Below are 26,624 nucleotides of genomic sequence, written 5' to 3'. Positions count from 1 at the left end.
CCCCCCTCCCTCCCTCTCTCCCTCCCTGTATCTGTAGCCCCCCTCTCTCCCTCCCTCCCTGTATCTGTAGCCCCCCTCTCTCCCTCCCTCCCTGTATCTGTAGCCCCCCTCCCTCCCTGTATCTGTAGCCCCCCTCTCTCCCTCCCTGTATCTGTAGCCCCCCTCTCTCCCTCCCTCCCTGTATCTGTAGCCCCTCCCTCTCTCCCTCCCTGTATCTGTAGCCCCCCCCCTCTCTCCCTCCCTGTATCTGTAGCCCCCCCCCCCTCTCTCCCTCCCTGTATCTGTAGCCCCCCCTCTCTCCCTCCCTCCCTCTCTGTATCTGTAGCCCCCCTCTCTCCCTCCCTGTATCTGTAGCCCCCCCTCTCTCCCTCCCTGTATCTGTAGCCCCCCTCTCTCCCTCCCTGTATCTGTAGCCCCCCTCTCTCTCCCTCTCTCCCTCCCTGTATCTGTAGCCCCCTCTCTCCCTCCCTGTATCTGTAGCCCCCCTCTCTCCCTCCCTGTATCTGTAGCCCCCCTCTCTCCCTCCCTGTATCTGTAGCCCCCCCTCTCTCCCTCCCTGTATCTGTAGCCCCCCTTTCTCCCTCCCTGTATCTGTAGCCCCCCTCCCTCCCTGTATCTGTAGCCCCCCCTCTCTCTCCCTCTCTCCCTCCCTGTATCTGTAGCCCCCCTCCCTCCCTCTCTCCCTCCCTGTATCTGTAGCCCCCCTCTCTCTCCCTCTCTCCCTCCCTGTATCTGTAGCCCCCCTCCCTCCCTCTCTCCCTCCCTGTATCTGTAGCCCCCCTCCCTCCCTCTCTCCCTCCCTGTATCTGTAGCCCCCCCTCCCCTCCCTCTCTCCCTCCCTGTATCTGTAGCCCCCCTCTCTCCCTCCCTGTATCTGTAGCCCCCCTCTCTCCCTCCCTCTCTCCCTCCCTGTATCTGTAGCCCCCCTCTCTCCCTCCCTGTATCTGTAGCCCCCCTCTCTCCCTCCCTCTCTCCCTCCCTGTATCTGTAGCCCCCCTCTCTCCCTCCCTGTATCTGTAGCCCCCCCCCCCTCTCTCCCTCCCTGTATCTGCCACAGGTACACCCCCACCCCGTTCTTCTGTGAACCCCCCTCCTCTTGTGCCTGCAGCTGCTGCCATCAGACGGAATGATCCGGAAACATTCTCATGTGAAGATAGGCCGATATCACCAGCACCTGGCGGAGCAGCTGGACCTGGACCTCTCCCCCCTGGAGTACATGATGAAGTGTTACCCTGAGATCAAGGAGAAAGAGGAGATGAGGAAGATCATCGGGAGGTACGGGCTGACCGGGAAACAGCAGGTGAGTGCCGACCATCTATAGAGTGGGCATTACCAGGATGTGCCCCCCGGGGGTGTTACTTACCCCTCTCCTGCCCCATACTCTGGTGCTGCCATCGCTGTGCCCCCCGGGGGTGTTACTTACCCCTCTCCTGCCCCATATTCTGGTGCTGCCATCGCTGTGCCCCCCGGGGGTGTTACTTACCCCTCTCCTGCCCCATACTCTGGTGCTGCCATCGCTGTGCCCCCCGGGGTGTTACTTACCCCTCTCCTGCCCCATACTCTGGTGCTGCCATCGCTGTGCCCCCCCGGGGGTGTTACTTACCCCTCTCCTGCCCCATACTCTGGTGCTGCCATCGCTGTGCCCCCCGGGGTGTTACTTACCCCTCTCCTGCCCCATACTCTGGTGCTGCCATCGCTGTGCCCCCCGGGGGTGTTACTTACCCCTCTCCTGCCCCATACTCTGGTGCTGCCATCGCTGTGCCCCCCGGGGGTGTTACTTACCCCTCTCCTGCCCCATACTCTGGTGCTGCCATCGCTGTGCCCCCCCAGGGGTGTAACTTACCACTCTCCTGCCCCATACTCTGGTGCTGCCATCGCTGTGCCCCCGGGGTGTTACTTACCCCTCTCCTGCCCCATACTCTGGTGCTGCCATCGCTGTGCCCCCCGGGGGTGTTACTTACCCCTCTCCTGCCCCATACTCTGGTGCTGCCATCGCTGTGCCCCCCCAGGGGTGTTACTTACCCCTCTCCTGCCCCATACTCTGGTGCTGCCATCGCTGTGCCCCCCGGGGGTGTTACTTACCCCTCTCCTGCCCCATACTCTGGTGCTGCCATCGCTGTGCCCTCTGGGGTATTACTGGCCCCCCAGGGGTGTTACTTACCCTTCTCCTGCCCCATACTCTGGTGCTGCCATCGCTGTGCCCTCTGGGGTATTACTGGCCCCCCAGGGTTGTTACTTACCCCTCTCCTGCCCCATACTCTGGTGCTGCCATCGCTGTGCCCCCCGGGGTGTTACTTACCTCTCTCCTGCCCCATACTCTGGTGCTGCCATCGCTGTGCCCCCCGGGGGTGTTACTTACCTCTCTCCTGCCCCATACTCTGGTGCTGCCATCGCTGTGCCCCCCGGGGGTGTTACTTACCCCTCTCCTGCCCCATACTCTGGTGCTGCCATCGCTGTGCCCTCTGGGGTATTACTGGCCCCCCAGGGGTGTTACTTACCTCTCTCCTGCCCCATACTCTGGTGCTGCCATCGCTGTGCCCCCCTGGGGTGTTACTTACCCCTCTCCTGCCCCATACTCTGGTGCTGCCATCGCTGTGCCCCCCGGGGGTGTTACTTACCCCTCTCCTGCCCCATACTCTGGTGCTGCCATCGCTGTGCCCCCCCGGGGGTGTTACTTACCCCTCTCCTGCCCCATACTCTGGTGCTGCCATCGCTGTGCCCTCTGGGGTATTACTGGCCCCCCAGGGTTGTTACTTACCTCTCTCCTGCCCCATACTCTGGTGCTGCCATCGCTGTGCCCCCCTGGGGTGTTACTTACCCCTCTCCTGCCCCATACTCTGGTGCTGCCATCGCTGTGCCCCCCGGGGTGTTACTTACCCCTCTCCTGCCCCATACTCTAGTGCTGCCATCGCTGTGCCCCTCGGGGGTGTTACTTACCTCTGTCCTGCCCCATACTCTGGTGCTGCCATCGCTGTGCCCCCCGGGGTGTTACTTACCTCTCTCCTGCCCCATACTCTGGTGCTGCCATCGCTGTGCCCCCCGGGGGTGTTACTTACCCCTCTCCTGCCCCATACTCTGGTGCTGCCATCGCTGTGCCCCCCGGGGGTGTTACTTACCCCTCTCCTGCCCCATACTCTGGTGCCCCCCGGATATTACTGGCCCCTCTCTTCCTCAGGTGAGTCCGATCCGTAACCTGTCTGACGGACAGAAGTGCCGCGTCTGCTTTGCCTGGCTGGCCTGGCAGAACCCTCACATGCTCTTCCTGGACGAGCCGACCAATCACCTGGATATAGAGACCATCGATGCTTTGGCCGACGCCATCAATGACTTTGAGGGAGGGATGATGCTTGTGAGCCACGACTTCCGGCTGATCCAGCAGGTGAGGGGGTTATCCATGAAGGGGGGAGATGTCAGTCACAGGATGATGGCGTCATGCCTGGTGGAGGGGTATCCTGATGGGGGTTACCCCTGGTGGTGTTGGGGGGGTATCCTGATGGGGGTTACCCCTGGTGGTGTTGGGGGGGTATCCTGATGGGGGTTACCCCTGGTGGTGTTGGGGGGGTATCCTGATGGGGTTACCCCTGGTGGTGTTTGGGGGGGTATCCTGATGGGTTACCCCAGTGGGGGTATAATGATGGGGTTACCCCGGTGGGGGGGGGGGGGGTATAATGATGGGGTTACCCCGGTGGAGGGTGTACTGATGGTCTGTATATCTCGCTGTAGGTGGCTCAGGAGATCTGGGTGTGTGAGAAGCAGGCGGTCACCAAGTGGTCGGGAGACATCTTATCCTATAAGCAGCACCTGAAGTCGCGGCTCAGTGATGAGGAGCCGCAGCGGAAAGGAAACTGAGCGGTGGCGCCACCACAGGACATGGCTTCCATCTCCCTCCCAGTATAGTGCTGAGCGGCAGCAGATCCGTGTGTGCGCCGCTCTCTACCCTCCCCCGCACTGGCTGCACAAGGACAATGAGTCTGTATGTGAGGGGACGCGGATGCAGCACTCGCCCTCTGGGGGGCCCCGCACTCTTCTGCACTCTCATCAGTCATCTGCTATTTTGTTTCTTTGTTTTTGTTTTATTTTTTTAAGAGAAAAAAATATTTATCTGTAACCGAAAGGACAAAATAAAGACGAGAACTCGAGTGTTTGTGTGGGGTGTCTCCGGCCGCAGAAGGGTATATGTGGGGGCAGCTCAGCCCGCACCTGCTAGGGGCCACGCCAGTGACTGTAATATGGAGGCAAGAGACGGGGAGGGGGCGGCCTGTAAGCGCAGAGGAGACGGGGAGGGGGCGGCCTGTAAGTGCAGAGGAGACGGGGAGGGGGCGGCCTGTAAGTGCAGGGGAGACGGAGAGGGGGCGGCCTGTAAGCGCAGGGGAGACGGAGAGGGGGCGGCCTGTAAGCGCAGGGGAGACGGAGAGGGGGCGGCCTGTAAGCGCAGGGGAGACGGGGAGGGGGCGGCCTGTAAGCGCAGGGGAGACGGGGAGGGGGCGGCCTGTAAGCGCAGGGGAGACGGAGAGGGGGCGGCCTGTAAGCGCAGGGGAGACTGGGAGGGTGCGGCCTGTAAGCGCAGAGGAGACGGGGAGGGGGCGGCCTGTAAGCGCAGGGGAGACGGGGAGGGGGCGGCCTGTAAGCGCAGGGGAGACGGGGAGGGTGCGGCCTGTAAGCCCAGAGGAGACGGAGAAGAGGGTGCGGCCTGTAAGCGCAGGGGAGATGGGGAGGGTGCGGCCTGTAAGCGCAGGGGAGACGGGGAGGGTGCGGCCTGTAAGCGCAGGGGAGACGGGGAGGGTGCGGCCTGTAAGCGCAGGGGAGACGGGGAGGGTGCGGCCTGTAAGCGCAGGGGAGACGGGGAGGGTGCGGCCTGTAAGCGCAGGGGAGACGGAGAAGAGGGTGCGGCCTGTAAGCGCAGGGGAGACTTAGGAGAGGGGGTAGCCTGTAAGCGCAGGGGAGACTGGGAGGGGGCGGCCTGTAAGCGCAGGGGAGACTGGGAGGGGGCGTCCTGTAAGCGCAGGGGAGACTGGGAGGGGGCGGCCTGTAAGCGCAGGGGAGACGGGGAGGTTGCGGCCTGTAAGCGCAGGGGAGACGGGGAGGTTGCGGCCTGTAAGCGCAGGGGAGACTGTGTAGGCCGAGCCCTTTGGAGCCATCTACACTCACCGGCCATTTTATTAGGTACACCATGCTAGTAACGGGTTGGACCCCCTTTTGCCTTCAGAACTGCCCCAATTCTTGGTGGCATAGATACAACAAGGTGCTGGAAGCTTCCTCAGAGATTTTGGTCCATAGTGACATGATGACATCACACAGTTGCCGCAGATTTGTCGGCTGCACATCCATGATGCCAATCTCCCGTTCCACCACATCCCAAAGATGCTCTATTGGATTGAGATCTGGTGACTGTGGAGGCCATTGGAGTACAGTGACCTCATTGTCATGTTCAAGAAACCAGTCTGAGATGATTCTAGCTTTATGACATGGCGCATTATCCTGCTGAAAGTAGCCATCAGATGTTGGGTCCATTGTGGTCATAAAGGGATGGACATGGTCAGCAACAATACTCAGGTAGGCTGTGGTGTTGCAACGATGCTCAATTGGTACCAAGGGGCCCAAAGAGTGCCAAGAAAATATTCCCCACACCATGACACCACCACCACCAGCCTGAACCGTTGATACAAGGCAGGATGGATCCATGCTTTCATGTTGGTGACGCCAAATTCTGACCCTACCAATGTCGCAGCAGAAATCGAGACTCATCAGACCAGGCAACGTTTTTCCAATCTTCTACTGTCCAATTTCGATGAGCTTGTGCAAATTGTAGCCTCAGTTTCCTGTTCTTAGCTGAGCGGAGTGGTCCCCGGTGTGGTCTTCTGCTGCTGTAGCCCATCTGCCTCAGAGTTGGCCGTACTGTGCGTTCAGAGATGCTCTTCGGCCTACCTTGGCTGTAACGGTTGGCTATTTGAGTCACTGTTGCCTTTCTATCAGCTGGAACCAGTCTGCCCATTCTCCTCTGACCTCTGGCATCAACAAGGCATTTCCGCCCACAGAACGGCCGCTCACTGGATGGTTTTTCTTTTTCGGACCATTCTCTGTAAACCCTAGAGATGGTTGTGCGTGAAAATCCCAGTAGATCAGCAGTTTCTGAAATACTCAGACCAGCCCTTCTGGCACCAACAACCATGCCACGTTCAAAGGCCCTCAAATCACCTTTCTTCCCCATACTGATGCTCGGTTTGAACTGCAGGAGATTGTCTTGACCATGTCTACATGCCTAAATGCACTGAGTTGCCGCCATGTGATTGGCTGATTAGAAATTAAGTGGTAACGTGCAGTTGGACAGGTGTACCTAATAAAGTGGCCGGTGAGTGTATAGCTTAGAGAAATCCTCATATGGGGGTGGAAGATGGGTGTGATGGCTCCTGATCTGGTGATCGGCTTGGTAGGGTGGATACTTGCTAGTTGTTCTGTGTCTGATTGGACGTAGGAGGCTGTAACCCCACGGGTTGTGCTGCTGTAGGACCACCAGGAAGCTATAGTGATTGGTCATACATTTCCCGGTCTAAACATCTGTGTCTGATAACGATGCACTTACATGGCTGAATGAAGGATCTGGACGTTATTTCTGCAGATGAGTACCGACCTCCCATCAGACCACTAGACGGAGACCATCGAGCGGGTGGAGAAGCCTCACATGGGGTCTCGTTCGTCACATGATGAGTCTATACATTATACAGTGACCTCCGCTCTAACGAGGCCAGCAAGGAGGCTGGAGGTTCAGAACAACGTCTACAGGTTACGTTCCCGCCAGAATATCCAACCTCTCTACTCTCTTGCAGATCTTTATGGTCCCATTCTACTCTATGGGCTGGTGCACATGACGTCCACTGTGGACAAAAAAAGGTCTCCATAGACTTTTACACAGTGTCACCCACAATCTTGGACTGTGCTCTACAGAGCACTCTGATCTATTGGAAGGCTTGTCTGCCCTGGTGGCCGGGGTATCTATGATCCCTATATACCACTATAATGTATGTAGTAGGTGCTTCACATAGGGCCCTTAACACCAAACAGCAGAGCCTTCCGCCCATCCTGGTGCCGACCCTGGCCCTTCCGCTTACCTCGATGCCGACCCCGGCCCTGCCGCCCACCTCAATGCTGACCCCAGCTCTGCCACCCACCTGGTGCTGACCCCGACTCTGCCGCTCACCTCGATGCTGACCCCAGCTCTGCTGCCCACCTGGTGCTGACCCCCGCTCTGCCGCCCACCTCGATGCTGACCCCAGCTCTGCCGCCCACCTGGTGCTGACCCCGGCTCTGCCGCTCACCTCGATGCTGACCCCAGCTCTGCTGCCCACCTGGTGCTGACCCCCGCTCTGCCGCTCACCTCGATGCTGACCCCAGCTCTGCTGCCCACCTGGTGCTGACCCCCGCTCTGCCGCCCACCTCGATGCTGACCCCAGCTCTGCCGCCCACCTGGTGCTGACCCCGGCTCTGCCGCTCACCTCGATGCTGACCCCCGCTCTGCCGCCCACCTCGATGCTGACCCCAGCTCTGCTGCCCACCTGGTGCTGACCCTGGCTCTGCCATCCACCTCGATGCTGACCCCAGCTCTGCCACCCACCTGGTGCTGACCCCGGCTCTGCCATCCACCTCGATGCTGACCCCAGCTCTGCTGCCCACCTGGTGCTGACCCCCGCTCTGCCGCCCACCTCGATGCTGACCCTGGCTCTGCCATCCACCTCGATGCTGACCCCAGCTCTGCCACCCACCTGGTGCTGACCCTGGCTCTGCCATCCACCTCGATGCTGACCCCAGCTCTGCCACCCACCTGGTGCTGACCCCGGCTCTGCCGCCCACCTCGATGCTGACCCCAGCTCTGCTGCCCACCTGGTGCTGACCTCGCCTCTGGCGCCCCCTGGTGCTGACCCCGCCTCTGGCGCCCACCCCAGCTCCTCTGCCCCCCCCCCCCCCCCCCCGTATTCATAGGCATCTCCCTATAATCCTCTGAGGCTCGTTGGCTTCTCAGGAGCTGGACATGAGGGAGGACAGTTCTGTGATATTTATATCTCGCAGCAGACGCGGCTCGGCTTACGGGAGGTCATGTGAACACCCAGCAGACTGTGCCAGAGGGGGGAGGTGGCAATGAGGAAAAAGTGACCCCAAAAGAAGACTAAATTGGAGACAATCTTAGAAAGCATCCAGTAATGTGAGATGAGAGCCTCCAGAGGACCCCCACACCTGGACGGAAGCATTACCCCTGGACTGGGACATGGCCTTCTCCTTCCCCTTTTCCACTTCTGCCTTACGTTCTCTTCAGCTAGAGACTGAGGAGCAGGAGAGATGGCAAATCCGGAAAAAACTCTCCCGTATGTCTTTGAGGCCCTCACTGCAAAAACATCAACCTGCCAAATATCCATCTCCGCAGCCCCCTCGCCTCTGCACTGACCCTCTTCTCCATGTATCACTCTTCACCGGGGACCTAGAAGCTCTGCAAGGGCTGCTGGGTGCTGAGGACTCTGCAAACCTTCTGGTCCCTACACGGAGCCACGACCTGCGCTGGAGCAGTCAACAAGCTGGTAAGTGAGTGATAGCTGTGACAGCTACATGGAGACGACTGATGTGTGGCGACAAGTGCTGTGGGAGGCAACAGGAGGTCATTGCTGTGTGGAGACTACTGCTGATTAGTGTCGATCGAACTGTTCGAGAAAAGTTAGGTTCGAGTCGAACATCGATTTTCTCAAACTCGAACCAAACCGAAAATGTTCGTTTGAGTTAGCGTTCAAGCGCCTTTTTGTAAGCCAATCAGTGCAGAGCACATAGAAGTGTCAGAAACGTCATTGCTGAGGTGTAGGGGTCTCATTGGCTGCTAAAATCACATGACTATCTCATATAAAAGTCACTGTGCTCCGTTCTGGACGCCATTTTCAGCTCACTCACTGTGCTGGATAGAGTGCTGTCTATGTCTCATTATTTCCCTGCATGCTAGCATTTCAATTAGACAGATAGGCAGTGAGATTACTGAGATAGGTAGTGAGATTAGTGGGGGGTTTAGCAAGGTCACACTTAGCATTTTTGCAACAAGCATCCAATTTATATATAGTGCCCAAAAGTGTATTTTGGTCTGCTCACATCTGTTATACAGTATTTAAAGGGGTAGTGCCGCGCTAAACAATTATTCACTAAATAACACACATTACAAAGTTATACAACTTTGTAATGTATGTTATGTTAGTTAATCGCCCCCTTCCGCGTGTTTCCCCCCACCCACATCAGACCCGGAAGTGTAGTGCTCTATACATACCTGCCTCTTGCCGACCCCCGTCCACCATCTTGTGCCAATAATGTCATCTTCGGACAGACGGCCGAACTGCTCCGACCGTCCCTAGTGCCGGCCGCCCTCTGCCGCATCATCAGCTGCTCAGCCGCGATTGGCTGAGCCCCGGTATGCTCAGCCAATTTGTGTACAATTGTGTACAATTTTGTGTATTCCTATGAGCTGACATACGTTCTTTGTCCGTCATAAAAAAAATACGGAATACTTCACATCTGTTAGCAGTAAATAGTAAATAATCGTACATCTGATTTGTGTACGAGGATTTATCGAGAGTGGGTAGATCTGTTTATTTTTTTGTTGTTGTATTTTCTATCTAAGATTTCATATCTATCTTGTGAACATGGTGAGAAGCAGAGGTGGTAGGCGAGCAGTATCAGGTGTAGGAAGGGAGATAGAGGTAGTGCACCAGGCTGCTTCCAGTGCTCCGGCCAACATACAAGCGAGAACATCGTCAGTAGCTCTGAACCGCTGCGCTCCTGGGCTACGTGCTGCCTCGGGCCCGTGGCGTTTCAGAGGCTATTAACGGGCACAGTGCGATCGCCGTGCCCGCTAATCACCATTTTAAATACAGCTCTCCGAGTTGACAGCTGCATTTAAAATGCTTGCTGTCCCACTCCCTGGTGTCTAGTGGGGGGATCGCCTCCCCGCGACGTGGTTGCGGAGGAGCGATCTCCGCATCTGACCTGGGCCAGGGTCTGTGCCGTAATGGCGCTGATCCCGGCTCGGCACTTGATTTGCTTTCGGCTGCTATAGCCGAAAGCAATCCAGTGCCTATCTCATTGATCTATGCTGTATAACTATACTGCATAGATCTCAATGAGAGATCAGTGTGCTTATGTAGTGGCCCAGAACAGAAGATTTTTCCCTAATGATAAGTCTGTATCTGTATTTATTTATATTCTGACTGTATTTGTTCTGAAAGGAATAATGGCCACTACAAACTGTTAGTGTTATGTCACCCCCCAGTGTTCAAGTTTAATATTACTCATATTTCTCATATATATTGGTTTATTTGTTGGTTAGTAGTGTGATGATGCAACTGGCCTGGTATCACGTGACCTCCCCGGCTGCCATAGTAACCATAACAGCTTCGGCCCTGTCCTTTAAACCGCATATTCAGGCCCTGACCACCTCCTGCCGCTTTCAACTCAAAAACATTTCCAGAATCGGCTCTTTCCTCACCCCTGACTCCACCAAACTGCTGGTCCATGCTCTCATTATCTCCCTCTTGGACTATTGTAACATCCTCCTCTCTGGCCTCCATCTAACTCCCTTGCTCCCCTCCAGTCTATCCTTAACTCTGCCGCCCGACTAATCCATTTTTCCTCTCGCTTTGCCTCTGCCTCTCCCCTCTGCCAATCCCATCGCTGGCTCCCCATTGCCCAACGTATTCACTTTAAATTATTGACCATGATGTAGATGTGCGGGGGTGGTTTGAGCATGGCTGTGTGAGGACGTGCTGGCTCTGAGCTCCGGGCACAGCTCCTCATTATCGGGACTTTAATCAGCACTATCCTTGCCCCGTTATGCCCACCGGGTCCTGGAAGACCCCCTCTACCTCTGAGGCATCACCCCAAGCTTTTACCCCCCCCCCCCCCCCCCCGTTTTGCCCACTCGGACCGGCGAAATCCTCCCGCGGCCTAGCAGCGCACAAAGATGGCCGCTGCACCTGTGACCAGGAGCACTGCCCTGAAGACAGCTCCTGCCTTCCCTGAGCTGAGCCAATCCTTACCGGAGATCCTGCGTACTCCCGGTGACATCGACCCAGCTTTACTGACCACCTTCAACCGGGACTCCCACTCTTCTCTCACCCCGGCCATGCTCCTGACTGAGGTCCGGTCCTTGCTGCAGGCTCTTCCAAGCCGAGATGATCTTACGGCGCAGCTGGCCCGTATGGAAGAGAGACACGCAGGGGACATGGTGTAACTTAAATCTTCCATGACAGCGGTTGCCGCCGCTGTAACTGGGCTGGAGACCCGCCATGGACCAGAAGGTATCTACCCTGACCCCAAGCGTGGACGCTCAGGAGGCTGTCCTGCAAGACCTGATCTTCCATGTCGATGAACTCGAGAATCTGGGTCGTCGGAATAACGTTAAGATACGTGGTCTCCCGGAGGAGATCGGTCCGGATCGCTTGGTGGGGACGGGGAGGTACATCTTTAATAAATATCTGGGGGACCCTGAGGACACTTATATTGAGCTGGACCACACGCACAGAGTGGCTGGCCCACGCCCACAGGACAGGAACCGTCCTAGGGACGTCCTCTGTCGCGTCCATTTTTTCCAACAGAAGGAGGCGTTGCTCCAGCGCGCCTGGGAACTGGGTCCGCTGGACTTTGAGGGCGCCGAGATCACTCTCCTGCCCGACCTATCCAGACGCACTCTGGCCATGCGTCGGCTGTTAAAGCCACTGCTGGACATCATCCGGGACTCGGGCGCCTCCTACAGGTGGGGCTACCCCTTCCACCTTGTCATCCGGAAGGGAAACACCTCCTACATCCTGCGCACCCCTGCAGATTTGCTGGGGGCACTTCAACTGCTGGACCATGCTTATCTGCATCTGCCCGACTGGACCCTCCCGGTCCTTCCACTTCCCGCGTCGGGTTCGCCATCAGGTGTCGCTCCCCTCGTGCGGAGGCACGAAGATACCGCTCGCCGCTATGAAGAGGCCCTCGTTCCCCCCGCTCCAGACCCGCACTCTCCGTCCAGGCAGCCTACAGACACCCGCTGAAAGCGGGATTATGCAGCTTTTCCTACCTACTGCCCCCGATGGACCTTGAGACCCCATCACGACTTGTACAAACTGGCCTGACCTGCTGCTGATGCGGAGCTGCCACATTGTGCCTTTTTCCCTGAGCTACTCTGCCGCCCGGAAGTTGCCTTCTACCTCTTCATTGCCTCCCCGTGGACCCCTTTTCTCCCCCCCCTCCTTTCCTTCCTCCCCCCCCCCCCCTCCTCTCCTTCCCCCCTCTCCCCTCTCTTCCCTTTGCCCTGATGCGGTTACAGGGGGGGGGTATGTCATTTTTTCTAGGGAACTGTTAGTTCTGGGTTGTTAGGTTTGATATATCTGTGCATTGGTTCAGTTACCAGACATGGTTGATGCCCTGTGGGTATCTTTTCCCTGAGCTGAAGTTATTATGTTTTCACTGTGTCACCCCCCCCCCACTCCTCCCCTTCGACTTATCCTTTCCCTGACCCTGTCTCCCCCGTCCACCTAGCCCTTTCCCCGTGCTCTCCGCAGCCACGGTTCCATGGTCATTTTGATCTCTGTCTAGGACCTGTCCACCCGTCTACCGGCATTACTCGCACAATGCACGAGGGAGAAATACATTGTGAGGACTGTTCTAGGTGTATGCATAGTTATCCCCCTCCCAGTGACTTATTGTGCTAGTTATTACTGTGGTCCCCCCCGACCCCAGTCCCTTCCCGCTCCCCCCCCCCGCCTTCCCCCCTCGTCATGTTGCCCCTATCATCCACCCCGTGCCTCCCTCCCCGCCCGCCAGTCCCCCTTATGTTGCCTATTGATCCCTTGGACACCCTCTCATGCTTGGATGGCACTCCTCCGCTCCTGTGGTTGGGCTGGCTCCTTGCCAGGAGTATGTCCCGAGTCACGGCCGCCCATAGGTGCGCTTGTACTCATGGGGTTGTTCTTATCTCTCCATGGCCTCTAGGCGTAGTTTCTCTTTCTATTCTCTCCCTTCGCCTTTCTTGTCTTTCAGTATCCCTCCACACCCTACTCTCCATGTATAGTCCCCATTAGCCTTTTCTCCTCTCTACCTGGAGCTCTCTGCCCGAGCTGCTTCTCCTGGTCTGTTTTTCCGCGTTTCCCCGCGTGGTACTTTTACACTGGTTCTTGGCTGGTGACCGGAGTGTCCCTGCCACACCTAGTGTCTGGGCCTTTGATACCCATCTTCGTTTCTTTCTTGTCCTTCTTTTTCTTCTTTTACTCTTGCCCCCCCTTATACAGCCTTTTCCTTGCTGCTCTAGTCCCCAGCCGTCCCCCTCTTGTTTCTCTCCCCTCCCCTAGACCGCTCCTCACTGAACATGTCCTTGGTTTTATGTGTCTCTATTAACGCGCAGGGCTTGAACATCCCTTAAAAACGCTCCTCTTTATTGCGCCTCCTACGGGCTAAACATGCCTCGGTGGCATTCATTCAAAAGACCCATTTCCGAAAAGATCAGGTCCAAACCCTGTCAAATCGTGATTTCCCTGATGTATTTCACAGTTGCTCGCCTGATTCTAAAACGAAAGGGGTGTCCATCCTGATTGCCGCTCTGCACCGTGGGAATTTGTTGCTCAGATGTCGGACTCAGAGGGCCGGTATCTCTTTGTTAAAGGCAAAATGGCCGGTACTCTTTGTACATTTGGCACTGTATACCTCCCCAATTCTGGACAAGTGAACGCTGTTTTGCTGAGGTTGACGACTTCCTGGAGGGGGTGGTGGTTCTCGGAGGCGACTTCAACATGGCTCTTGACCCCCTTCTAGACTCCTCTTCGGGTCGCTCCTCTCTCTCTTTCTCTTCTCTCCGACGCACCAAACAAACCTTACATTCCCACCAGCTGATGGATGTCTGGAGGCTCCTTCATCCAGGTGACAGAGACTACACTTTTTTCTCCAATCCGCATAATCTCTACTCGCGCCTTGACTACATCTTTCTTACCCACTCTCACCTGGACCTTGTAACCTCCGCCTCTATTGATCCCATTTCCTTCTCTGACCATGCGATGATCTCCCTCTCCTTATCGTTCGCCCCCCCCCCCGCCCCCAACCGCGGACCTGGCGTTGGCGTCTCAATGACACCTTACTTAGGGACCCTGGGATCCTTGCCGAAGTATGCTCAGACCTAACCAACTACTTTGCAACTAATGTCACGGCGGACTCCTCTGGTAATCTGGGAATCCCATAAATGTTTTATTCGTGGAACATTCATTAAACTAGCCACTCGCCTTAAGAAGGAGCGCTCTGCCAAGATACTCTCTCTCGTCTCCAAAATTGTGACTCTGGATAAACAGCATAAGAGGATGCTGGCGCTGGCCACTGGAGCGGAGTTGGCAGCCATTCGGGGTGCGCTGCGAGACCTTACCTTTGCAAATGCCAAAGCCGCCCTGGCACGCTGCCACCGTCTCTATTTTGAATATGGTAATAAACCGGACAAGACCCTAGCACAGGCTTTGCGAGCACAAAGAGCTCGCTCCTTTGTTCCTCATATCTCCTCGTCCTCCGGTACTAAGCTTTCCCTGACCTCCCAAATTGCGGACGCCTTTCGCTCTTATTATGTAAATTTGTATGGGCTTGTCCCACCAGGAAGTCCCTCTAGCTCTGATTCCCTTCTCTCCACCATCTCGGCTTATCTGCGGGACTCGGGCCTTCCTTCCTTGCCAGAGGAGAGTACTGCCTCTCTGGAATCCCCCATCACTGCCTCGGAATGGGAGTGGGCGATTAAATCCACCCATTCGGGTAAAGCTGCTGGCCCCGACGGGTTCACCCTACCCTACTACAAAGTCTTCGGTCCCCTCCTGAAGGACCATTTCCTGTCTGCGTACAATGCGGTCTCCACTTGCTCCTCACTCCCCCCAGATTCCCTAAGGGCCTACATCTCAGTAATCCCCAAGGAGGGTAAGGATCCCTCTCACTGTCAAAACTATCATCCCATTTCTCTTCTAAATTTAGATCTAAAGTTATTTTCCAAAATACTAGCGGCCAGCCTGACGCCTTTCCTCCAGTCTATTATACATCTGGACCAAGTGGGTTTCTTGCCCACGAGGGAAGCCCGGGACAATACCACTCGGGCCATCAATATCATTCACCATGCCCGGTCTTCAGCCCTGCCGTCAATGCTTCTTTCCACCGATGCAGAGAAGGCCTTTGATCGAGTCAGCTGGCCCTTTCTCTTTGCTACACTTCGACATATTGACCTCGGCCCGCATATGTTGGCGTGGGTTGGCTCTCTGTACTCTTGTCCTTCTGCCCAGGTCTCGGTCAACGGCCTTCTCTCTACTCCGTTCTCCATATCTAACGGCACACGGCAGGGCGGCCCCCTGTCCTCTATCTTTGTTCTGACACTGGAACCTTTTCTCAGACATAGCAGGAATAATGTAAATATCTCTGGGGTGAGTGTGGGGCGAGTGGAGCATACAGTAGCGGCGTATGCAGACGATCTGCTTTTCTTTCTTACTCAACCCTCTGTGTCCCTTCCTAATCTTCTTTCTGAACTCTCTAGGTAGCAAACCCTCTCTAATTATAAGATAAACCTGCAAAAATCCAAGGTGCTCAATCTCTCTCTCCCTTCTCCTGTGGTGGCCACCCTGTCAGCCTCTTTCCCCTTTCGCTGGACACGCTCCTCCTTAACGTATCTGGGGATTCAGCTGACACTGTCTGTCGCCGACATCTTTCAGTCCAACTTTCCGCCAATGTTGAAGCGTATCGAATCGGACTTGCTGAGGTGGCACAAGGGCACCTTCTCCTGGTTTGGGCGCTGTGCTATCTTTAAAATGAATGTCCTGCCTCGCCTTTTGTACCTTTTCCAGGCCCTCCCGGTGGCGATGCCCTTGTCCTACTTTAGGCACCTTTCGACAATTCTCACTAAGTTTATCTGGGCTCGTAAGCAGCCTAGCTTGGCGATGGCAGCCCTGTACCGTCCGAAATAGAGAGAGGGACTTGGACTCCTAACCTTTATAACTACTATGCCGCTGCCCATCTTTCACGAGTGGTAGACTGGCATTGTCATGCTCCTACGAAAATATGGGTTGGCCTAGAGCTGGCACTTTCCCCTATCTCGCTGCTGGCGGCACCGTGGTTGCCAGACGCCTGCCGTCGATTTGCCCGACACCCTACCATTGCCCCGACCCTGAGGATATGCCAAAAGCATCTCTCCTCCGGCTTCCTAGCCCCGCACGCCTTCCCCTTATTTACGATCCTGGGCAATCCCTCCTTTCCGCCCGGCATGGAAGACCCAGTTTTCCGTACATGGCTTTGCGCCGGCAATTTTCGTGCTTCCTCTTTCCTCTCTGGTTCAGTTTGGCTACAATCACATGAATAGGTTCCATCCACGGCTTGGTTAAAACATAGAAAATTTATTTGAACATCACAAAAAACAAAACAAATAAATAAAAAACACGCTCAGTTTGGCTACCTCTGTCCTCGCTCAATGACCTCACGGACCCTTCACCCCTGGGGTTCTCGCAGTCGCTTCAACACCATCATTTCCTCCATTCCCTGCCAAATCCCTCCTGCTTTGCACGGTCAACCACTCAATTTGAGACCCTTTGCCTGGGCTCAGGCCCCCTCCGCCATACCCTTTCCCTCCTCTATGCCATGTTGGGTTTGCCTCCTCAACAGCCTCCGCCTCCTTTTCTCACTGCGTGGGAGGAGGACCTTAGCGTTACTTTCTCTGCAGCGCAGGTGGAACGTGTCCTTACATGTACGCATTCCTCATCTATTGCCTCCCGTCTTCAGGAGGCAGGGTACAAACTCCTCTCGCGGTGGTATTGAGTGCCAACCAGACTTCACCGGATTTTTCCCGAGGTCTCCCTGCTTTGCTGGAGGAACTGTGGTGGAGAGGGTTCCCTCCTCCACACCTTCTGGAGCTGTCCTAAACTGGAGCCTTTTTGGAGAGAAGTTTGGCGTATCTCCTCCACTTTTACCGATCACCGGCTCCCTTTCTCTCCATCATTCTTCCTCCTGCACTTGTCGGAGATCCCTCTGAAGACTTACCGTCGCTCTGTGCTCCGACATCTGGTCAACGCTGCTCGCGCTTGTATTACTGCCCTGTGGCGCCAACCTGACCCTCCGGGCATCTCCCTGTGGCTCCGCAAAGTGGAGGATGTTAAGCACTTGGAGGATCTGACGGCGCAGTTGCACGGACGCAATTCTCGTTTCTTCCGTACATGGTACCACTGGGATCAGTTTACTGAATCAACTGAATTACGGTCTCTTCTGGTTTAGTGAGGACCAGTCTTCCCCATCCCGCCCCCTTTTCCCCATACTCCCTCCTGTACTCTTTTCACTTTTCCTCCCTTTCTTCGTTTTCTCCTTTATTCCTTTTTTCTTACTTTGGTGGCTATTTGAGCGTGAGCTCACTCCCTAGTTGATTATCTCTTTGCATGCTTAGCCGCCTTACTGGGAGCTGCTGATTGCCACAGAATCTGTTATAGTCTGCTGTTGATATGCACCTGTTTATGTTTTTGTTGACACGATGACATGTCATTGCACCCTGTGGGTGCGGCGAGTTACTGTTTGTCCTGGTATAAAATTGAAAAATGAAAAAAAAAAAGTGAGAATTAAAAAAAAATAAATTATTGACCATGACTTACAAGGCCATCCACACCCTGTCCCCTCCGTACATCTCTGACCTGATATCACACTACCGTCCCTCACGCAGCCTCTGATCCTCCAGTGACCTCCGTCTCCGCTCCCCCCTTGTTCGTACCTCGCACAACCGCTTCTAAGACTTTGCCCGAGCCTCCCCCATACTCTGGAACTCGCTACCCCGACACATCCGTCTCTCATCCACCATCAAGTCCTTCAAAAGTAACCTGAAAACCCATCTCTTCAAACAAGGCTACAACCTACAATAACTCTGCATCACACTTGACCGGCTGCACTTTACCTCCTGTTTCTCTCCCCGTACCTTATAGACTGTAAGCCCCCGCGGGCAGGGTCCTCTTCCCCATGTATCAGTCTGTCATCTGCCTTCATGTAATGTGTTTTGACCTTGTAATGTTCTTGTTGGTTACCCTTGTCGTCTGTATAGCGCTCTGGAATTAAGTGCGCTTTATAAATAAATAATAATAATAACAGCCGTTGAGCTCTGGCTGGATCAGTTGGTCACGCCCCTTTTTCTAGAGACTTCCCTCTACCTTCAAGGGGGAAGGACGTGTTTCCCCTCAAGAGGAGACGCCACAACCCTGCGGTATCCCATCTATTAGCTGGTCTGAAGTATTACTGTCTAGTCCACATCATCCTGACTCTTAAATTATCATATTTATCTAAGATCTGGGCGTCTTTTCCAGTCACAGTCGCTTCATCATTGTTAACAGCAAGTATCCTATTCAGCCTGTTTACCCAGCATTATACTCCCGAGACTACTACGCCCATCATTCAGTTGTCCCTCACTCAAAGTAACGCTACTACACCACGGCCTATTGCAGCGTCATCCACTACCATAGTTATATTTAGGTTTGCTTCAATCCTGGTTGCGTCCAGAGAAAGACTTTTGCTATTGGTAACCACCGAGTTAATAAACGTACAACTACCGTTGTTTCTGAACCCTGGCATTGGTTTGATTATTGGTGCCCTGACTAAGGACAACGAAGAATCGTGTGGTGTGGTGTGGCGGGGCCCGCTTGGACAGATGCCCGTCAGTTAGTCAGCGCCCCTTGTGCCATAACCGTGACATAATACCTGGCCATTGACTAACTGGGCTAAACCTGCTATCAGTAACTACTACTCCCAACAAGCTGCCCCGGCTCACCACACTTATACTAGAAGTCCCCCAGGGGGAATAACTCTAACCCCAGGGGGAATAACTCTAACCCCAGGGGGAATAACCCTAACCCCAGGGGGGGAATAACCCTAACCCCAGGGGGAATAACCCTAACCCCAGGGGGAATAATCCTAACCCCAGGAGGAATAACCCTAACCCCAGGGGGAATAACCCTAACCCCAGGAGGAATAACCCTAACCCCAGGGGGAATAACCCTAACCCCAGGAGGAATAACCCTAACCCCAGGAGGAATAACCCTAACCCCAGGGGGAATAACCCTAACCCCAGGGGGAATAACCCTAACCCCAGGGGGAATAACCCTAACCCCAGGGGGAATAACCCTAACCCCAGGAGGAATAACCCTAACCCCAGGAGGAATAACCCTAACCCTGGGGGAATAACCCTAACCCCAGGAGGAATAACCCTAACCCCAAGAGGAATAACCCTAACCCTAGGGGGAATAACCTTAACCCCAGGGGGAATAACCCTAACCCCAGGAGGAATAACCCTAACCCTAGGGGGAATAACCCTAACCCCAGGTGGAATAACCCTAACCCTGGGGGAATAACCCTAACCCCAGGGGGGCTTCTAGTATATGTGTTTAGAAAAAAAAATTTATTAATAAAAAGCCCCCTCCCCTAATAAAAGAATCACCCCCCTTTCCCCATGTTATAAATAAAAAATATATAAATAAACATATTTGGTATTGCCGCGTGCGTAATCGCCCGAACTATTAATCACATTCCTGATCTCGCACGGTAAACGGCGTCAGCGCCAAAAAAATCCCAAAGTGCAAAACTGCACATTTTTGGTCGCATCAAATCCAGAAAAATTTTAATAAAAAACGATCAAAAAGTCACATATGCGCAATCAAGGTACCGAAAGAAAGATCACATCATGGCGCAAAAAATGACACCTGACACCGCCCCATAGACCAAAGGATAAAAGCGCTATAAGCGATTTTAAGGAACGTATATTTGTTAACAGTTGTTTGAATTTTTCACAAGCCATCAGATAATATAAAAGTTATGTTAAATATCGTTGTAATCGTATCAACAATCGTAACAAGTATAACAAGTCAGTTTTACCACAGGGCGAACGGCGTAAAAAAATAATGTTTTTTTTTTTTTTTTTTTTACAATTTCACCACATATTGAATTTTTTTGGGTTTTGCAGCGTACTTTATGAAAAAATTCCTAATTGCTGATGCCCTCAGAGGAGGATCAGGAAGCTTGTCTTTCGTCAGAGATACCGAGCGGTCAGCCATGCCTGAAAGTGCCTGTGGCTTCTAGCCCGCAGCTTGAGGATGTAGACTGTCAGATAGTCACCTGTCATGACGATGATGATGACATTGCAGATCCAACGTGGTCTTTGGCTGCCGAGGGCATCGTCAGTGGAGGATGGGGTAGTAACAGTGCGGGTCCGACCTAAAAAAGGGACAGGGCGGTTGCACAAGTCGTGGTCAGTGGTGGCAGCGGGGAAACCGGTAGTAGGTTTTCGCCGTCTTAAGAGGTCCCATTCCTGTGAAGCCTGGGCCTTTTTTGATCAAGCCTCTGATTCTCCGACTGAGGTGATAGGTTGTATTTGCCATCAACGCATCAGTAGAGGAAAAAATGAAAAGTGTTTAAGTACCACGAGCATGAACAGGCACATGCAGGGAAAGCTGGAATTGCTGTGGAATAGTCGCTAGGAGAAAAAAGCCCAGACAGGTCCTGGGCTTCCAACTACCGTGACATCTACTGCCTCCTCCACTTCCAAGCCAAAGCGCCCCTCTTCTGCAGATGCGCCCGGTGCAGCACGACCAAGCACCATCTCCACTCAAAGATCCTGTCGGCTGCTCCCCACCGCCATTAACACAGCTCACACTTTCTCCTACCACCAGTCTGGCAGCTAGCCTTCTGTGTACCAGGTGTGGGAGCATAAGAAACGTTTTCACCTCAACCATCCCAAATCCAAAAAACTTATACTTGGGGATATTTTTACTGGAACAAGTGTTAGGCACTCTGCAGCAGCGGTGGTGATGGAAGAGGTGGAAGAGGAGGAGGCAGACACGGAACCTTACTCAACGGAGGATGTGGAGGACCCAACTGTTTCATAGGACGGCAGTACAGCTCCCACGGTAGAGCGCATGAGGCTAGCCAGGCCTCTGGTGACGGTCAGCAGGAGGAAGTGGCGGAGGATGAGGAGGGGTGGACACTACCAGTACTGATTCCCCTTCACTGGTAAGAGGTTGGCACAGATTACAGGGGGAAGAGGATGAAGATCCTGTTAGTGGCCCTCAACCCCGAGGCTTGGGAGATTCCGGTAGCATCTCACACATGAGTGCTTGGATGCTACATTACTTCCGACATTATCCACTCATCAAGGCAATAAAAATGAAAAGCGATTACTGGGTGGCGACCCTCCTTTATCCACGTTACAAGACCAAAGTGAGCAGTTTCCTTCCAACCACAGAAATTGATAGTAGAATGTAGCATTTTGAGACTCATTGACCAACTCAAGACATCTTTTGGGTCTTCACATTCTAATGTCATGGCAGAACAGCGTCAGCAACTCGACAGCAGTAGAATCACAAGTAGCCGCAGCAGCAGGCAGTATGGCAGAACCGTACTGGGTGACATTTGGCAATCAATTTTTACCACCTCACCAACGCCGACAAGGCAGGGCGGCATTATGACACACAGAGGCCGCCTTAAGACCATGGTCCATGACTATCTGCGCCTTAACATCAATGTTTTTGGACTTGGTCTTGACCCATTCAACTCCTGAGTGTCCAAATTGGATGAATGGCCTGAGCTTGCTGGACACGCCATAGAAGTGTTATCTTGCCCAGCAGCCAGTGTTATCTTGGAACGCACATTCAGCACAGCTGGCGGGGTGATAACTGACAAACGTATCCGTCTATCCACTGACAATGTGGATCGTTTGACATTTATAAAAATGAATCAAGCGTGGATATCTGACCATTTTGTCACCCCGGTTGCCAATGTCACTGACTAGTAAACTGTGGCATGTCTTCTTGGAATGTGAAATACACATTTCCACTACACTACGTCTCACGTCTGTAGTGGTACAGAGGAGTTGGTGGCTAAAAAGCCCATTTTGGTCAGTTTACATTGCTTAGTAATTAAAAAAAAAATCAATCTCTTCATCTGTTAGATGTGTCAATGTTTCGTACAGAGGAGTTGGTGGTTAAATTTATCCTAAGTGGGCACAGAGCCCATATTTGACAGTCTGCATTACAGAACAATTATTTTAAAAAATAATCTCTTCATATCTCCCACCTGCACAACAATACCTGCCTCATCCTCCCACCTGCACACCACCAACACAATATTACCAGCCTGCCTTTTGATCCAGTTGCTTTGGCAAAACCTTCCCCCTCCCTTACTCTCCTGACTGATTTCAGGCCTAGCAACCCCTTGAGTTTCTACGCTGCTTTCCTATCGCTGACTGTCCTCCTATTCCTCAAAGAGATTATCAGAGAGTACCATGGCTGAGAGACTGGAGCGGGGGGCGCTAGGCTTGAACAAAGCTCTCTGGCTGATGGTCCTCCAAAGCTGACTTGCAGCCAAGACACGACAGGTGACAGGGCAGAGGAAACGTCCTGCCCTTGGCACATGTTGGTGTTGGCACTGCTTCGTGAGGACCCTTCCCATAATTGCTGGCTCTGGTATTGACTATTGACTGTTGTGGAGCTGGGACTTTGAAGGATCCATTCCCCCCTGACCACTGGGTCTTACTGGGAGCTGCAACCTTCCTCCAAGCCTGTTAGGATGGCGGCTACCACAACCCTGTGTTCCAACACTTCCACCCCCTTGACTGCTACCTCTCCTGCTGCCGCTGGCCAGGCTTCTCTAGACGCTGTCCCTGTTGCAATCTGCAGAGGGAATTGTTGCTCCTATTCTTGTTTTTTGTTTTTCTTGCCTATCCTGAGGGCATGGAACTCTGGCTCTGGTTCGCCCTGGTCATCCTCCCTGCAGTCCAGTTTCCGCCTTTACGGGGACTCATATACCCGATGCCCTCTGTGCCTTTATAGCCCTAATGCTCCTGGACAATTAGATGGCTTCTCCAGCCGGATGTGCCATGTCCTCCCGGCCGCTCCGCGGTCCTTGGTGCTGGTATAGAGGAATTTCCCACACACCTTCAGTCCGGATGAGCAGTGTCTCTGCTTCCAGTATACATGCGGCCCGGTATGTGGGTGGAGTAAGCCGCACGTCACCAAAGGAATCCCCTTTCTTCTACAGCTCGCCACCTCATTGGTGAATGTTGCCTGTCTATATAATGCATGCACAATGAGGTGAGCTCACTGCGCAGGTGCCAGCGTTTTCACAGGGTTTGCTGCATTTGGAGGCTGTCTCTGCTTGGGACAGGTGGCAGCACTTAGCCGGGCAGCTCCTCTGGTGATTGGTAAAGGTAGACTCCTCTGCTTTTCACTGTTGGTTGCTCTCCTCCTTGATTCTCATGGCTTTTCCTCTTGCTGTCTCGGATGTCTGCTACTAAGGGTTCTGGGAAGAGAAAGGAGAGGCACTGGCTTCAATCTGCTCTCCAACTACTTGCAATAGTTTTCAGCAGGAAGCTAAAGAGTTTTTTGGTTGGTTCAAAGGCCACGTGGCAAATAGATTCAGTGCAGTTTCCTCTCATGCTCATAAGAAACCTCGGAAAGAGTCTATTCTGCTGGGATCATCATCTGATGCTGAATCTGAACTATGTGAAGGTGACAAAGTCTCTGGGTCTGAAGCCTCGGACACTTGGTCTCCTGAAGAGTTATTTAATAAAGAAAAATCTTCTCTAATTCTCTCTTCATCTTATCTGCCTAGAAAGGAAGCCTTATTTTACCTTCCTAAGGGCCCTATTCCACAGTAACGATAATCGGCCGGATCGGCTCCATTTGGCCCGATTCGGCTGATTATCGTTCGGTGAAATAGAGAGAGAACGATCAGCCGATGATCGTGTCATCGGCTGATCGTTCATTTAGGGCCAGACCTAAACTCATCGTTCCCCCACCACGCATCGCTAGGGTTGAATAGCGTTGCACGGTGGGCGACCGACGATTACTAGCAGCAGCATCATCATACATTACCTGTCAGGTCTTCTCCGCTCTGTCTTCATCCCCGGGTCCCACGCTCTCTATCTTCTGAATGGCCGGTCAGCTGACAGAGCGCTTAGCCAATCACAGGCCGGGACCGCCACGGCCTGTGATTGGCTGAGTGTGGCCTGTCAGCTGACCGGCCATTCTGAAGATAGAGAGCGTGGGACCCGGGGATGAAGACAGCGCGGAGAAGACCTGACAAGTAATGTATGCTGCTGCAAGGGCTGCAAGGACATCGGTAACGATGTCCCTGCAGCCCTCGCTCAACGATCATCGGGCCATGAAATAGGCCCAGTAAACGAGCGGTGATCTAGCAGAGCGCGCTCGTTTACATCGTCGCCCCGTGGAATAGGACCCTAAGAGCCATATAGAGCTTTGCCTGTACTGCCATTACTTGAATTTATGCAAATGGCCTGGTCTAAACTTGATAAAAAGCTCGACCCAGGGTCTCACTTCAGGGCCATGTATAAAATAGAGCCCAAAGCTTGTGAATGGACTTGGTGGTCGCACGCACTTCCCACCTGAAGAATCCTCTTTGCTTAAAGACGCAATGGATAAGAAGGCAGATGCAGCCACCAGGAGAGCCTATGCATTGGCAGCTTTGAATTGTAAGACTTCCTTAGCCACAGTTCCTGTAGCCAGGGCACTCCGCATCTGGCTTAGTCAACTGGCCAAAGACTTAGCCCAATGGGTTGAAAGGGAGGACATTCTGCAGTCTATTCCTGATCTCAAAAGAGCATCAGAGTTTCTTGCTGATTTCTTCAACTCAAAAATCTCGTCTACCTCTAATACTGCCCATAGACTGTTTCAGGCTGAGAGTCTTTTTGGGAGAAAATTCTGCTGTCCATCAGCGAGTCCACCAGCACCTGCATTTCCTCCACCCCTTTCGGAGGCAGCAGCAGCAGAAATCCCCAAGATTCTGTAGGGAACGCCAGCGGGGAAGATAGCGCAGATACGGTGCAAATAACAACAACCGGCAGCCCAGAAAAAGAAGCAATTCCAAGATAAAGATAAAAACTTATGACGCCAGACTAGATGTGCCTGTGGGGAAAGATTTCTTTATTTGGGTAAAATCAGTTGTCTTGAAAGGATATGCCATAGAATTGTCAAGTTGACCTCTAAGTATTTTCTTTATAAACCCAGGGAAACTGCATCTCCTAGAACTGGTCCAGGAATTAAAAGAAGTCCCAGTGCACCAGAGACACTCAGGAGTGTATTCAAGGAACGTTACGGTGCGAAAGAAGGAAGGGACTTGGAGGATGGTCTTCAACCTTTCTTTCCTGAACAAGTGCATTCTACTCAAACATTTCAAAATTGAGACCATCAGGTCTGTAATGACATTCCTCCAATGAAAATGATTGTGCTCCGTCTCTTGACCTCAAGAACGCACACCTGCATATACCCATCATCGCAGGTTGCTGCACGTTCCTGAGATTGTCCATCTGACAGAAAAAGTCTGTTCGTCACCTAGAATTCACCTGCCTTCTCTTCAGAATATCATCTGCTTGGAGAATTTTCTGAAAAGTTGTCGTAGTGTTGGCAGCCCATCTAAAACTTCAAGGAGTCTTTGATGAACCAGTCTTCTAAGTACGGGACTACAAAGTCCAGTAAGACGCACTTTTTTATCAGCACATTCAACCGACCATTTCTGTTCTCCAGAACCATTGGTTCATTATAAATCTCCAGAAATCCCATCTTCAGCCCGCAAAGATTTTCTGATTTCTGGGGTTTTGTCTGGATACCTCCATGATGAAGATTTTTCTAACTAAAAACAGGGAAGAGACGTTGTTCCGAGGAGTCAAGGATCACCTTTCTGCCAGCCACCTGTCAGTCAGGATGAGTGAGTTCTGGGGTTGATGACCTCATCCCTGGAGGCAGTACGTTGGTCCAGGACACACATCAGAAGTCTCCAGGAAGAACTGCTCACTCAGTGGGATCGGAAGCGAGCTTCTCTAGACTCTCCCATGTCGCTTTCCAGAGTAACCAGACAAGACCTCACATGGTGGTTGCAGACAGACAAGGTGTCTTGCAGGAAAAGTCTGTCCAGTGCTCCCCAAGTAGTACTTACCACAGATGCCTCAAAACAGGTTTGGGAAGCACATCCCGGAGAGTTGTTGGCCAAGTTGGTCACCAGAGGAGTCTTGTTGTTCCTCCAATCTGAGGGATCTCCTCAGTTTCTCGTACTCAGTCCTCAATCAGAAGGTCTTGTTTAAGGAGTGTTGAGCCTTGATGACATGGGCGGAAAATCATATCTCCAAGATCTTAGCAGTCCACATCAGAGGAATCTACAGTACAACAGCAGCCATGAAGTGGATCCAGCGGAATGGAGCCTAAACCCGAAACCCGAAAATTCTTACAAGAAGGGTATGAGAAGAATCTAGAATACAATACACTTAAAAGTGCATTTCTCTGTCTTTAACTCTTTATTTAAAGGTCCTTTTTCCAATCAGCCGCTTATCAAACATTTCTTCAAAGCAGTTAAAAACCTTCGGCAAGCAGTTAAACATCCAGTGGCCTCATGGGACTTATCATTAGTCCAGAACACATTAGCTTCCAGCCCCTTTGAGCCATAGGAGGATATCTTCTTCATCATTCATCTGCATCATTCTTGGAAGACTCTAGCTGTGGAGATTTCTACCAAAAACAAACGTGGGGGAACCACAAGCTCTTTAGTGTAAACCACTTAATCCGTTTTAGATTTCATATGGGACAAGGGTTCCTTCT

The 26,624-nt window shown here is 53.2% G+C and overlaps 2 protein-coding genes across 3 annotated transcripts in view; both read left to right on the top strand.

Moving 5' to 3' along the window:
- ABCF2 (ATP binding cassette subfamily F member 2) overlaps positions 1 to 4,139 on the top strand; it is a 12,432-nt gene extending 8,293 nt beyond the window's left edge. The window contains exons 4-7 of the mRNA XM_069959744.1: positions 539 to 558; positions 1,109 to 1,300; positions 3,176 to 3,379; positions 3,724 to 4,139. Coding sequence (XP_069815845.1) covers positions 539 to 558; positions 1,109 to 1,300; positions 3,176 to 3,379; positions 3,724 to 3,849 — 542 coding nt within the window. The 3' untranslated portion in view covers positions 3,850 to 4,139. The remainder of the gene's footprint in view (positions 1 to 538; positions 559 to 1,108; positions 1,301 to 3,175; positions 3,380 to 3,723) is intronic.
- Positions 4,140 to 8,076: 3,937 nt separating this feature from the next.
- Positions 8,077 to 26,624, top strand: part of ASB10 (ankyrin repeat and SOCS box containing 10) — a 74,271-nt gene continuing 55,723 nt past the window's right edge. For both annotated transcript variants that reach the window (XM_069960667.1, XM_069960670.1), the window contains exon 1: positions 8,077 to 8,564. In XM_069960667.1, coding sequence (XP_069816768.1) covers positions 8,258 to 8,564 — 307 coding nt within the window. In that variant the 5' untranslated portion in view covers positions 8,077 to 8,257. The remainder of the gene's footprint in view (positions 8,565 to 26,624) is intronic.

Source organism: Dendropsophus ebraccatus, chromosome 2 (genome assembly GCF_027789765.1).
Source record: "Dendropsophus ebraccatus isolate aDenEbr1 chromosome 2, aDenEbr1.pat, whole genome shotgun sequence".
Lineage (NCBI taxonomy): Eukaryota > Metazoa > Chordata > Amphibia > Anura > Hylidae > Dendropsophus > Dendropsophus ebraccatus.
The sequence above is the reverse complement of the archived record's forward strand: the minus strand, read 5'-3'. Positions and strand labels throughout refer to the sequence as shown.